Here is a 15,554-nt window from a genome sequence, read left to right as displayed (position 1 = left end):
AGCTACTGCTAATGGGGGGAATCCTGCGACTTAGTAGCTGATTTGCAGCTCCCGACCCTCTCCAATGAGGGCACCACACTTATGGAGGGCGATACTACCGAGAATGAGGTTGCCCAGGCGATACGGAGCATACGATTGGGCACACTGGATGTTCACACATGGCCTTCGATATGGTCAAATGTCCATAACGTTGTGCCGTATTGGAATGCATGGGCTTTGGACCCAAATTTCTGTCCGGGCTGCGACTTCTCTACTCTAAATCCCTAGCCCAATACGTAGTTTATGGGAAGAAATCCTGTGTGTTCTTCCTCCGACGCGAGACCAGCCAAGGTTGCACGCTCTCAACACTCCTTTTTGCCCTGATTTGACACATGGGATCTCATAGGTCTCTCTAAGGTTGGGGACCTCTGGGCCCAGGGCAGGGTGGTCCCATTCTCTGAATTACAGAACTGGTGACCACGGAGACCTTCCAGTACCTAAAGACACGCCACACTCTCCAGGCAGTGATTCCCGGGGGAGAACCTCTCTGAATCGTTGCCACTCGAACATAGATTGTTAGACGACCATATGAGCCGCAAAGTGATCTCTCTTACCTACCAGAAGTTGATTACCAACTCACCAGATACGCTCCTTTGCCTGCGAGATCACTTGAATACTGTCCTGGGTGTCCTAACCAATGAGGACTGGCCGGAGGCCATGGCCTCCCCCAGAGTGGTGGCCATCAGGGCAGGGTTTAATCTGGTACAGCTTAAAATACTCCATTGATCTTACATCTCTTGCAACACGATGGTCAAAATGGGAAAGTGTCTGATACGACTTGTTGTAGGCAGTAAGGTCAGAAAGGGACCTTCTTCCACATCATTGGGATTGACCAGCGGTTCAAACCTTCTTGTAATCAATGGTGGCATGCATGAATTATGTATGTGGTAGCAAAATGCTGATCCCCGCTAAATGGTGCCTTCTTAAAGTGTGGGGTTCCACTGACTGAGTTGAATGGAACAACTTTGGACATGACGAATGCCAAACGTAACATAGCTCGCCAATGAGGGGCTACGTCCACACCACTTCTTAAAGACTGGAAAATGGGTATGGATTGGTGTCTGGTAGCCGAGAAAGTGGTTTATGAAAGTGAGAGAAGGTTTGGGGTAAATGAAATGTTTACAAATGGAGCCACTGTGCCATCCCCATTGCAATGACCACCGAAGCCACCATTCATGGGGATGGCATATTTGACACACCAAGGGCGGGGAGAGGGGCGGGGAGTGAGATCATTAATGGAAGGACTGCAGTTTGACCAGTCAATATCTCCATGTGCGACTACTTTTGTTGTACTTGTTTACTTATTGCTTGCTGTAAGATTAATTAAATGATGTTTACAAAAAAACATTTTCACAAAAATTACGCAATGTGGAGTAATCAATCAATCAATCAACCAAAGATTTATAAAACACGGCAAATCACCCATGAGAGGTTCAAGGCGCTGGGGTTGCTAACTGCTTTGTGGTGATCTGTTCATTTGAACAGCCAGGACCTGAGTCATTTCCTAAATTCGTGAAGCGAAGAGGCGGTCCTGTGGTGCAGGGGAAGGCTGTTCCACGTGTTAGCCTCCAGGTGTGAGAAGGAGCGTCCTACACTGTTGCCTCAGTGGATCAGTTGGTGTCTGCTGTTGACTGTGAACCACCTCAAGATCTTTCGGAGCATGCGTAGGGTGTGGAAGGAGGCAGATGAGACAGTGTTTACCTGTTTCTTCATGGATAGCTTGCTGTCCATAATGTTGCTGAGGTTGCAGGCATGGTCTGCTGGGTAGTGGGCCGAGTTCAGCAGGCCACCATGTGTCGTTCCATGGCGAGGTGTTATTCCCAAAGATGAGGACTTCTGTCTTGTCCTTTTTGAGCTTGAAACAGTTGTCCTTCATCCAGTCAGCGATGCTCATCATACATCTGTGGTATTTGGCTCTGGTGGTGGAGGGGTCTTCTGACAGTGAGAGGATGAGCTGGGTGTCGTTGGCATAGGAGATGATGTTGAGTCCTTGAGATCTCATTGTGTTGGCCAGGGGGGGCGGTGTATGTGGTGAAGAGGGTGGGGCTGAGGGACGATCCTTGCGGGTTGCAGCAGATGATCTTCTTGGCTTCCGAGGTGAAAATAACGTGTATTTGTTGAAAAGTGGGAGACAGATTCTCTGGGTTCCTCCAGTGAGATATGTGGTGATCCATTTGAGAGCGTCTCCCTGGATTCCAATGTGGTGGAGTCTGTTGATCAAGATGTGATGGGAGAAGGTATCAAAGGCGGCTGATAGGTCCAGGAGGATGAGGGCTGCCATGGTCCAGGAGGGCCCTGATGTCATTGTGGCTGCGATCAGGGCTGTCTCAGTGCTGTGATTGGATCAGAACCTGGATTGAGAGGGGTTCAGGAGGTTGTTGTGTTCCAGGTGCTCGGTGAGTTGCTGGTTGAGTGCCTTCTCCGGAACTTTCACTCAAAAGGGGAGCAGAGAGATGGGCCGGCAGTTCTTCAATTCTGCTGGGTGGGTGAATGGTTTCTTCAGGAGGGGCTTCAATTCAGCATGTTTCCAGTCCTCAGGGAAGAAGGCTGAGGTGATGGAGGTCTTCGGGACTTTCTTGAGTTCGTTGCTAATTGTCTTGCTCCCGAGGTTTAAGATGTGGTGGGGACCGGGATCCGTGAGTGCTCCCCAGGGCATAGAGTTCATGATGATGAGTGTGGCTTGAGATGTGAGAGGGTTCCAATGGGAGTGGAGTAATTGAATAATCTTGGTAATTTTATAATTTTGTTACACAAAATTCCCAAAATTACATCAATTACCCGGCTCCGGGCAATCCATCAAGCCTCCCCTGAATTAGTAATACTCAAGTTTGCACTGCAATAAAGGTCTCAATTAACCTTTCTTTAGATCTAAGTACTACTGTTAGCCTTTAGCCTTTCTGAAAGAACTTTTGGACATATTCCCAAGGCGGCGATAAAAAGTTTTCGCCGCTTTTGCGGCCGTTTTCAGCCGAAAAGCGGTGATAATTTTATCACCTAAACAGCAAGGTCACGCTGTCGCGTGAATCCTTGCATTATCGCCTGTTTACTGACCGCCCAGCTTTGCATCTCTAATGAGATGCAAAGTGGGCGTTCCTGCCCTGACATAACTGGAGAAATGTCGCTAAGTGACATGTCTCCGATTCTCAATGGGCACGCTAACCAGCAGAGCGACAAGCAAAGTAGCGATAACCTCTGTTATCGCTACTTTCCTTATGCCTGCTTCAAGACTGACTTAGCCATGATATCCTATGTAAGGTGAATATCATGGCTAAGTATGCCTTGCCCTATCATCAAGCTATCGCCAAACTTTGTGAGATTATCGCTGGATTTCCAGCGATAATCTCACATTTGGCCGTTAGCGCTTGGAATTTTGTCGCTTTTGAGATAAGCACGCTATCTCAGCGATAAAATTCCACGTTAGCCGGCGATAATTATCCTAGCGCTAAGTGCGCTTAGCGATCATTATCGCCGGTCCTTGATGATATGCCCCATAGAGCCATATTTATGAGCCCGTTTGCATCATTCCTGCACCAAGAACGTGGTGCAAGAGCAGCGTTAATGTAAAATGAGATCTATGAAGTCTCGCAAGGCCACCTTGAGTGGCCTTGTGTGGCTTCATAAATCTCAAGTAATGTAACGCTGCGCAAATCTCTGCGTTGCAATACTCCGTGCCAGGGAGGTGGTTCCACTTTGTGTTCCCATGCAACATGCAGATTTTACAAGCACAGGTAAACTTGGGAATGAGATCAAAATATACCACTCCCCAGGAAAGGCGTAACAAGGAGAAATATCTTAATTTCTCCTTGTTTGTTTCTCTTTCTATGTGTGCTGCATTCTGCAGCATACACAGGAATAGGAAAAAGCCTCTTAGGATTGTTTTTGTGCATGAAGGTGCCCCTTCCTGCCCGAAAACAATCTTGTTGACAACCATGGAGCAAGGGTGCCTGCATTGGAGCTTGCCTGCGGAAACTGCACCAGTGCAGGGGGAAAGGACAGGAATGCTCCATACTGGATAGATACCTTGCATTCCTGCCTTTTCTCTGTCATGCAGGGCAATGCAACAAAGGAACTTGCTGTGCTGCCCTGCGCCACCAATCCAATAAATATGCCCCTTAGTGTAGCCCACCTTGGTGGCCAAAATGCAATGCTAGTTCGTATTTTGTATCTAGACAACAAAAATGCTCTATTCTGTCAATGCGTTAGGGACATTTTAGTAATTTGCTTGCCAGACCACAGTAATGTGTGGTGCAGGGCCGGCTTTAGCACTGGTGGCGCCCGGTGTGGTGATCATTTTTGGCGCCCCCACACTCAATGACCGCCTCCTCAGATTCTCTTACTACCACCCGTCATCAGTGCCCCTCATCTCTACAATCATAAGTTATTGCTAAACACAGTGCCCCCCCCTGAGGTTGGCGCCCCCTCCCCTGGTCAGCGCCCAGTGCGGCCGCACCAGTCTCACTGCCCTAAAGCCGGCCCTGGTGTAGTGTGCTGTGTGGGTTGCAGTTCTGCCTGAAAAGGGTTCCGGACGACAGAGCTAGGAGAGGCTCCACTGCCGTAAAGCCAAGTGTTTCCTCCTCTTCCAAATGAGATGAGGAAACCCAGAGGTGTGCAGATGGGGTATGTGGCGATTTTTGACAGATGTCCCATTACTTTCAAACTCCAAAGTTTGTCCTCAGACTGTAAGTGAAGGAGTGGAAGGAGCAAGGAAGTAGCTTGTATGTGGAAGCAAAGATGGCATGAGAACCAGGAAAGGAGATGCGGAGAAGTAGCCATGCGGAGTCCAATGCTACTGTAGTAAGAGCGGGATTGGCTTTACCGCCTGCCTTACTAACTCTCCTGCTCTCTCTCTCTAGGATAGTGCCCTGTGCAACTCTCCTGGTTCGACTGGTGAAGGCACCTGTGGACAAGAATCAAAAAACCCTGCAACGGATCGATGTCGCCCAGGAGGACTGGGCCAGTCTTGGGCTCTTCCAAGTCCGGCCTGACTATGCCGACGGCGTTTACTTCTCTGACTCGGCCAGGCCCACACAGGGCGAGAACTGCATGTACAGTGCCATGATCAACAGGTGAGCTGGAGCTGCCATGGTCATCATATGAGCATCTCGTGAGCTGGATTGGGTTTGAGGAAGCATAGTGAAGATGAGGAAAAAGACTGTGAGATGTTTGGAAGGCTTTGAGCCCAGTTTATTCCTCCAGACATAGTACTTGTTGCCTGGCTTTGACTTCTCCCTTCTTTCACTGCTTCTAGTTAGCTGTATTTTTTCTTGAGTGCATGGAAAGCTGGAGGTGTGTGGTTGTTCTCCTCATGCCTTTGCATGTCTGCATCTCCTTGTGATGCAAGTGAGTGTGATTGCATGTGTGTCGATGTGAGCCACCTGCATTAGTGTCCGTTTACATGTGTTCATTTTTGTGAGTAGGCATGTGTATTTCTGCATTTGTGTGTCTATATGTGTGTGCTTGCATGTTTGTGTGCATACATGTGTGTTGAATTGTGTAGTATATTGCAGTTTGCATCTCTGACGAGACTGCATTTGTATGTTTGTGTTCATGTGTATGTGTCTCCCCCTTCCAACAACCACTGCTGTGAGTTGTCCTTCTCTGCACTGGGCTGGATACTAGAACTAAGGGGCATATCAGCAACAACCAGCGATAATTACCATTAAGCGCACTTAGCGCTAGGATAATTATCGCCCGTTAGCATGGATTTTTATCGCTGAGATAGCGTGCTATTAACAAGGTGGATATCATGGCTAAGTTTGTGAGTCCCTATAAGCAAGCTAACGCCACATTTCGTGAGATTCTCGCTGGTTTTCCAGCGATGATCTCACGTTAGGCAGTTAGCGCTAGGATTTTTATCGCTGAGGAGATAAGCGTTGCTAATAGCACGCTGTCTCAGCGATAAAAATCCACGTTACCCGGCGATAATTATCCTCACGCTAAGAGCGCTGAGCGATAATTATCGCCGGGTGTTGCTGATCTGCCCCCACGTATGCTTCCCTGTCTACGTGAATAGATGTGGAGTGAAGAATTGTAAATCTATCATTCACTATGGGGCATATTACCAAGGGCCGGCAATACAATTATCGCCGCTTTAGCATCCGCTTTTCGGGCGCAAAGCGGCGATAATTATATTGCATTATTTACAAGGACACACTTGCGCGCGTTTCATTGACTTAGCTCACGTTTTTCACACGCCTCGCATCGATAATGAAATGTAAAGTAGGCGTGGCTGTGAAAACAACATGGGAAAATATCGCGAAGGCAGCTTCGCGATATTAACAACGAGGCGTAGGGATAATTAAAATCGTGCTAACTCTGCCTTAACTCAGGAATTTAACGTCTGTTAAATTCCTGACTGAGGCACACCTAACATGGGAGGTGGATTGTGGGGCTAAGGCCATCATCAAGCTTATCGCCCTTTTCCATGGAACATCACTGGAAAACCAGCGATGTTCCATGGAAAACCCCGCTATCGCTGGAATATTTATCACCATAGTGCTAAGCGGTGATAATACAGCGCTAGCTTGGCGATATATTCCAGCAATAGCCGGCGATAATTAAAAGTGCACTAAGCGCGCACAGCGATAATTATTGGAAACACCAAAGCATAACATTTCTTTGTCTCATTAGGAATCAGAAGTCCAGGTGAAGAGTAGGGTGTGCAGATTTACAAAACCAAAAAGTGGGACAGGTGACAAACATATAAGTGGGACTACAATTTCTTTATCACGGGGCGCAGAATGAATTGACTGACAGCACTCACCAACATAGATAACACAAACAAGGCATTCAGGAGAAATAAATGTCATTTTTAAATTTAATATCATCTGTGTTAACTAAATCGCTTGCTGCTAAATGCTGCTAACTAATTCTGCATTGGAACACATAAAAACGTCCCTCCTGTATTAAGTCCATGCTCAATAAAAACCAGGACATATGCTGAATTTACTGAAATTTACCTCACCTACAAGAAAATGGCGCGGCGCCGCAAGCCGTTTAGCTGTGCTGCTTCATGCTGGGTCATTTTCAAAGCACAGGGATGCATCGTATTAACATCAATACGATGCATCACTGTGCTTTCCCTTGTGCTGGTGCACAATTGGCTGCCATGCGCCAGCGTAGGCACCCTTGCGTCATTTTGAAAGGGTGCCTCCGCTGCGGGGATGATTGTTTTTGTGCAGGAAGGGACACCTGAAAGAGGGCATAACTAAGAGAATTAAAAGTATTTCTCCTTGTTGAGCCATTCCCAATGCAAGGTGTTCAAGTGGGATTTGCTATTCAAAGTAAATCGGGATTCGCGTTCCGATGGTAACCGAAAGTAGTGCAAACTTATGCAATGTGATGCCTTGCATTACTTTGGATCGAGGGGGCATTCCATGGGCGGTGCATGGGCATTCCTGTGCAACCATGGGCGGTGCATGGGCATTCCTGTGCAACCATGGGCGGTGCATGGGCATTCCTGTGCAACCATGGGCGGTGCATGGGCATTCCTGTGCAACCCCTCAAAGGTTTTGCTGCAAATCCAAATCTACAAAGGTTTTGATAACATGAATTTGTTCAAAAATCTTGCTCGAGGCAGGAGCAAGAAGGACACCCTTTTCATTTGTCCTTGTTAACCCACTTTGCATGTGTGCTGCATCCTACAGCACACAGAAAATAGTGGGAAACGTGTTAAAGGATAGTTTTTGTACTGGAAGGGACCCCTTACAGTACAACACCTATGCTTCAGGCAACGCAGACTCCCTTACACTATGGCGCACGGGTCTGCATAGGCACATACCAGCAAACAGTGGGTCAGCTTAGGGAGAGAGCAGAACAGCGCCAAGTCTTAGTAGATACAGCGCTGATCTACTCTCTTTTTTACACAACGCAGAGCAGCAGCTTTACTTGCTGCACTGTTCTGCTTTTGTTCGATGTGAATCTGGGTCTTTTTTCTCTTAACTTTGTCTAGAAAGACTTCACTCGTCATCCCCAAAAAAACGACAGATAAAGTCACTAAAGCCTTCTCCAAGGGCATGTCTGAAACATTCTCCAATGAGTAAATAAGTAACACACCACACAAACTGCTTGTTGTCGTAAGGCTTTTAGAGGCATATTATCAAGGACAGCGTTAAAATTATCACGGCTTTAGCGGCAGAAAACTGCCGCTAAAGCGGCGATAATGGGCTTGATAATATGCCCTTGAGAATTTCAATAGAAGTCCATGTTGACACCAGAAACTGGGCTTCTATTGGGATTCTCTGCGGCATATTATCAAGCCCATTATCGCCGCTTTAGCGGCAGTTTGCTGCCGCTAAAGCGGCGATAATTTTAACTCTGTTTCTTGGTAATATGCCCCTTAATGACTATGGTACTTTTACTCAACGCAGTAAAGGTGGAGACATTTATTTGCCTCTTTTTTCCAGGAAGAAGAAGATCAAAAGCTCAATTCATGTAACGCTTTTACAATTCATTTAAAAATTTTAATTACAAAATATACACATGTTTCAAACAGAATGATGCTACATTGCATACAGAGCAGAACTGCATTAACCTATACAGCCCTCCGTAATGCAACTGAGATCACAGTCCGTAAACGCTTGTGTTACGTATGTAGTCGTGAATATGTAAGGTGCATTTTACTGCTGATGGAGAATTACAGAAAACCATCTCCAGTTCTTTGATGGTACGTCCAAGCCGTTGCCTTAGGTCCACCTGCCAGAATCATTGGAGGAGGAAATGGGAAAATCCTTCCCGCCTCCTTGGGGAATCGCACTGCTGTGTTTTCTGACCGGTTTACCGCTCTGCCACCTAATTATACAATATGAATAGATAGTATGGGCATTTTGGTGAAGACTTGTCTGAGTTGTGGAGGTGCCAGATAATCCAAGAAGGGTTCAGTGAGACCTGGAAGCTTAAGTAGGGCTTTAATGAGACATCAACACATTAGAATTGTTAGAGGCTCAAAATAAATGTGTATTGATTGATATAGTTGCGATAATTACAGTATGATTATCTCCAAGTTATTTCTCCAACCGTCAGTAGGTATTTCCTCTCCAATTATCTCACCTTTCTTCAGTAGTGTGCACTTTTCTGTCTGTATGTCACCATGGTGACCCATTTTCTAGGTTTATGGTGACAGTACTGCCCAGGGCACAAGCCGGCAGTACACACAGGAGACGTCGTCTGTGGCGTTCTCCCCAGCCCATGTACTTGCCAATAACTATGCCACATACAGAGCTTAATATAACACGTCTTTATTCTTCTATGTGCTACCGCAAACACAACATTCTAAACCTGCATTCACTTCACTGCAATCTAATGCTTATCTCACAGTTCTACGGAGTCCATCAGGAGACACAAGGGTTCCGTCATTACCAACTCACACAACACTACAGCGCCTGCTCACAATTCTAACAGGGTGGACACCGTCCACCTTACCAAGAAGTTAGGTCCGACAGAAATATGTTGAACTCTTCCTGGTGTAATTTTCAGACAAGGGGACACATTCAGCAGCGCCTGCATGTTGTCTGCTTTCGTTCCGAGCAGCAACGTGGAGGCGATGGTGCTTTGTTATTTTAAATTCTAGCTGGGCCCAAAAGAAAGGAAGAAGTTAAGGGGTCATTTGGCCTCCTTTTGTTGGAGTAGCCTGGCTGGGAGCTATGTCGAGCCTCACACCCACATACAGATTCAATGGAGGGGAAACAAAGGTACACAGGGGCATATTAGCAAGGGCCAGATTGCCGCTTTATCAGCACTTTTTGCCGATAAAGCAGCGATTTTTTTTTATCGCGCAATTACCAAGCTGTCGCTAACAGCAGTTAGCGACAGCTTCCAGGCAATAGCGACCTGTTTGGGGCCCACTTTGCATGTCAGCGATATATATATCGCTAATGACATGCAAAGTAGGCATACCCAAACTGGTAGCGACTGAAAACAGTCGCTAATACAGCTATCGCCTATTAGCAATACCCACGGCGCGATAAAAAACACACGCTAACCGCGATTAGCGGCAGGACTTTACGCCTGGCAAAATCCTGACTTAGCCATAATAGTCAATGGGAGGTGGATTCTACGGCTAAGTCCCCACCTGCCTATTAGCGAGATTTTCCTTAGCGATAGGATTTTGATCGCTGGAAATCTCACGTTGAAGATGGGATTTGCCGCTATTGCTCGATTTTTATCGCCGTGGATATAAACGCTGGTAATAGAGCGTCATCTCTGCGATAGAATCCAGCGATAGGAGGTGATAAAAAAATCGCGCTAAGCGCGGTTTGCGATGGCCCACAGCTTGTTATTACTTTAGAGGTACTCAAGAGAGTCCTGGTTTTGGCTTTGTTTAGTCCCTCTATGTAAGAGAGGTGCATGCGCTGTAAAAATGTCAGAAGTATTGTTCTGTTCAGGCATTTCCACAAATAATAATTTAAATGCCACTGTTTTGTTTTATTTCTTTGATAGCGCCACTCATCCCAATCCAGGGTGTCGGAGCGCTTTACATCGCACATAAACATTATACATTGACAATAAATCATACGTGTGTAAATCAATGTACAGGATGTGTTACATAATACAGTCAAGGTTACAAGATGTAGAAGTCACATGTCCTTAACCCCTTCAGTGCCCGCCCCTTTCCCCGCCCTGTGCCGGCCGTTGTATTAGCGGGCGGGGTTTATGACGAGCTGGTCTCGTCATGGGCACAGCGCGACCGCGGCCCATGACGAGACCAGCTCGTCACGGGGATTGAAGAGGTTAATAGCTCCCTGTGCTGTATTGGAAAGATTACAATTTTCGAACTGCACGTCACAGAAAGGTCTTTCGGACATATTCATGAGCCCCTTGCGTCACTGGAGCGTTACTTATTGTGAAATCATATCTATGAGGCCACGCAATGCCGCTTTGCGTGGCTTGGAATGGCTTCATAGATATGGAGTAAGGCAAGAAGTACAAATCGCCACTTTGCCTTACTCTGCGGTCGGGAGGCCTTCCATGGGCGTTGCAGTGAGTGTTCCCACGCAACACCCATGGATTTTCACGCTTTCTCAGATTTATAAAACCATGTAAACCTGGGGATGCAACAAAACCTTACTCCTCCCGAGGTGAGGGATAATGAGGGGAGATAACTTTATTTCTCCTGGTTTTTTCCTCTTTCCATATGTTGTGTATTCCGAAGCACACATACAAAGAGGAAAAAGCCTCCCAAGATTGTTTCTGTCGAGGAAGGTGCCCCTTCCTGCACAAAAAACAATCCTGCCGACAACACAGGCACCCTTGCACTATGGTTCAAGGGTGCCTGCATTGGCGCTGGCCTGACGAAACGGTGCCAGCGCTGGGGAAAAGGGCAGGAATACACTGTATTGAATAAATAAGATTCATTCCTTGGGTAGCGCAGCACGGTGACTTGCCAAGCTGCCCTACGCCAAAACACCATACACGAGGGCCCTTGTGTTAAAAGCAATAACCCACTTACCCATGTACATAAAAAACAAATCTGTCATCTACATGTTACGTGAGATGCTCTGCAGGAGACATATACATCTTCTATGTTACTTTAATTCGATACTGGGACTAGACAAAACACAGATCGCTGCAGCAGTGCATTAATCTCCAGAGTTATCTTACCATTATTCTTATTCCCTGAGATTTACTGGGCAGTAAGTGCTTAACCCCAAAAGATATTTTAAAATGCAGACTTTGCAAACAATTGAACAGAACAGATTTACTGCCACATTTCTCCTCGTTGCCAATTTCTTTGTGGCAGAGTTTTTGGCAAAATTCCAAAATCTTATTTGTTAAACATTGTAATGCGCTCAGATGTACTCATGATAGACCTGCTAAACATATGTGACGTCTTAAGATCTGATGTCACTTCTTGTGATGTCACTTCCTGTGAGGTCATGGACTGTGAGACCCCTTCCTTTGATGCCACATGTGATGTCACACTCTGTGATGTCACTTGCTGTGATGCCACTCGTCGTGATGTCACTTGCATACTGTCTATAATACTTGTACCCTGGTACTGCTCCTCTTCCTGTATCCCACTGCTCTGTCTGGTTCCCCAGATCAGCGTTGAACATATCCACCCGTTTACATCTCATTTTTTGTCTGGCCTTCCAGGACTGTTGTTCTTGTCCGTGAAGTGGTGCTACTCCTCTCTGGACCAAGAGCCCAGGAGTTGAATACAGACGAGGAGATCTCAACCTGGATCAAGAAGAAGATGACGCAACTGATGGACAACAAACCTCAGCCGTTCGACTTCTGCTGCGTCTCACGGTACCTGACCACGTATGGAGTGAAGGTATATGTTGAGCTCACAGTTGACGCAATGCTGATGGTGTGAGCAATGGAACGATTTCACCCTATTTCTACAGCATCATCTGGACCAAAGTAGACGCATTCATCTTCTTTCCTTCCTCTCCTCAGGTCAAGCCTTCTCCTCTTTACAAGCTCGTCTTCATGTCATATCAAACACTATTAAAAGACCATTTGTTTTCTCTTGGCGAGGGCACTCTTTAAAGATGAGCAAACATTGCACCAGAGAGTAGGGGAATTCAGTGATTGTAAATACCACAGAGCCTCAGCACTTCTTCTAATACCACAAGCTCTAATTAGTGGGACTAGTTTAGTTTAGTGTATTTGCACCACACATTGTGTGGTGCAAGCATGACACAAACCTCTCATAAATATGCCCCCTGGTATCTAAGGTCCCTAAAAATTAACTTGTACAATTCTTAAGAGTTTCGCACAAATTTGTTTTTCTACCAATCTTTTTTACTGCAACATTATATCCCTATATATATATTATCTACTGGCGGGCGCCAGTAGATAGTTATAGTTAGGACCGTGTTTCCATAGGAAATCTGAAAATTCTATTTTGAATAACTTTGGCGCCAGTTGACGAATCCTCGCGAAATTTTCAAAACTAATGGGGCGCTCCGTTCAGCTCCTACCCTGAAAGTCTCAGGGTGATTCGTCAAGCGGGGGCTGAGAAAAAAGGGGGGTCCTAAAACGCGTTTTCCCCATGCATTTTCCCATAGGACCTTTAGTCGAAGGTACAGCCCGAACGGCTGAACAGAATTACTTGAAATTTGGCAAAGAGGTAGTCCTCAGGTCAGGCACGTGCCTTTTGCATATATGGTGTCAATCTGTTCAGTAGTTCCTGAGAAAATTGCATTTAAAAGCACATAAATATCTATATGCGCACACCGTGCGCGCACGGTGCACGCACCGTGCTGTGCGCAAGCGTAATTCTGATTGGTGGTTACATGTCAGTCAACATTCGAATCGGTCGAAATCAGGAAGTGTCGGCCGCCATTTTGTGTGTGACAGTAAAAAAGAAAGGTGGAGAACGTGAAAAGGGGGCAGGGTACAGAGTTCCTGACCCCCTAGCTTTTGTCAGGGGGTCCCTGAAGGACCCTGAAGGGTGAAAAAAACATTTTATTTTTTGTTAAAAAATCGTGGGGTGCGCACACCGTGCGCGCACCGTTCCGAGGTGCGCGCACGGTGCGCACACGGCGGGAAAAAAACCATTAAAAAAATAGAGTTAAAAATCAAATTTAAGTGTTTAGATGTTAGGTGGCTCTAAAAAGAGCCGTTGTGTTAATTGAGGAACAGAGGAACAAAAAAATGAAAAAAATTATAGGGTGCCGCATGTGTGCTGCTGTATCTTGCTCTCTATTAGGGGAATGCTGGTGTCCCCATAAGAGAGAAGAGCATTGCACGCATTGCACCGTATATGCACTCTCTTGAAAAGAGGGTGTATATCCAGAGGAACAGAAGCAGGTGAAGCTGCCGCCGCAGATGAAGTGCTCGGCTGAGCTGCCGATGATGTGCTCGGCTGAGCTGCTGCGGATGTCCTCGGCTGAGCTGCTGGAGGGTTGTCTCTAGCAGCTCGAGCAAAAGCCACAGGATGTACTCCTTTAACGTGCCTGATCATAGTGAAGATACTAAAAGAGTATTTCTTTTTAGGATCTCCTCTTGATAAGACAACACCACAAATAGTGCAGGTGACTTTTGGAGCATTCACCTTCTTCTGCCCCTCTGGAAATCTAAAAAATTGCCAGATAAAATAATCTTTCTGTTTCCTCTGTCTCACAAGGGTCTCCTGCTCACTCCCAGAAGATGACTGCTGCTCTGCAATTCTCAAGTACTGGAGTACTGGAAAAGCTGCTCATCTCCTTCTCCCAGGGAATCAGAAGAAATAATGAGGGGAGTGGGTGTGGTGTTGGAAGTTTCTGGAACTGAAACTACTATAAACCAATGAAAAGTGTTGTTTCTTAATCACATGACCTGAAACTTCTATAAACCAATGATAAGTGTTGTTTCTAAATCACATGACTTTCCGTGCGCGCACCGTGCGTGCACTTTGCGCGCACGGAACACAAACGCATGCGCGTACGGAGCAAGCGCGCATGCGCGTTCGCGCACGGAGCACGCACGCATGCGCGTACGGTGCGCGCGCGTACGGAGCACACGCGTACGGAGCACGCGCTTATGCGCGTACGGAGCACCCACGACGTACGCATGCGCATGTGGAGCACATAAGCATGCGCACACGGAGCACGTACGCATGCGTGCACCGTGCACGCACCGTGCGTGCACCGTGCGCGCACCGTGTGCGCACGGTCAAAAACCCTTAAGAAAAAAAATTAAAAGTGTTTAGCTGTTTATAGAAGATATTAACTATGCTGTTCAACTTTATCCAAATTTAAAAAAAAAAGAGCTGAGCCATTCCATATTACAGGATAAAGTAAATCTATAACTATATACGTAGGTAGCTTATTGTAAAATAAATATTTAAGAAATATAATAATACATTCATAAATTAGCATTTAAAAAACCTTGCAAACTCACTTAAAAAACCATAGGTTTCACACACTTTATAGTTAGGAATTAGCATTTAAAAAACCTTGCAAATTAACTGAAAAAACCATAGGTTTCACACACGTTATAGTTAGGAATTAGCATTTAAAAAACCTTGCAAATTCACTGAAAAAACCATAGGTTTCACACACGTTATAGTTAGGAATTAGCATTTAAAAAACATTGCAAATTCACTGAAAAAACTATAGGTTTCACACATGTTATAGTTAGCTGGACATTTCACTTGTAAAAAACCAATGAAATTCCCCCGTTATAGTTAGTTCAGCTAACTATAACTTGCGCGCCCGCAATCCACTGCTGATGACGTCACATATTACATCACTCATGACATGGTCAGTGACATCACTCATGACATCACTGATGACATCTCAAATGACATCACTGATGACGTCATCCATGTGATAAATTACCACATCTTCTCACACCCTAATATAACCTTTGATACACCGACTCAAAATTTCAGAGTTTCATTCTCAAAACCATACATACTGCAATACCAATAACTACATACGCACTTATTAACTCTTAGGTCTACATACACCTCCACTCATTCACCTATACAGTCACTCATACTTACAGTCACTCCATACAAGACTATCATATGCATTTATACACCTATATAGACACTCACACACCACCAATCATCCATAGAGGTA

General features: G+C 45.8%; 1 protein-coding gene across 1 annotated transcript in view; it reads left to right on the top strand.

The window, feature by feature from the left end:
• The window catches only part of CCDC17 (coiled-coil domain containing 17), a 507,736-nt gene that overhangs the window by 438,929 nt on the left and 53,253 nt on the right, over positions 1 to 15,554 (top strand). The window contains exons 24-25 of the mRNA XM_085602872.1: positions 4,893 to 5,105; positions 12,133 to 12,313. Coding sequence (XP_085458998.1) covers positions 4,893 to 5,105; positions 12,133 to 12,313 — 394 coding nt within the window. The remainder of the gene's footprint in view (positions 1 to 4,892; positions 5,106 to 12,132; positions 12,314 to 15,554) is intronic.

The sequence above is a fragment of the Triturus cristatus genome, chromosome 4_2, assembly GCF_964204655.1.
Source record: "Triturus cristatus chromosome 4_2, aTriCri1.1, whole genome shotgun sequence".
NCBI classification, from domain to species: domain Eukaryota; kingdom Metazoa; phylum Chordata; class Amphibia; order Caudata; family Salamandridae; genus Triturus; species Triturus cristatus.
This window is presented reverse-complemented; position numbering and strand designations above follow the sequence as displayed.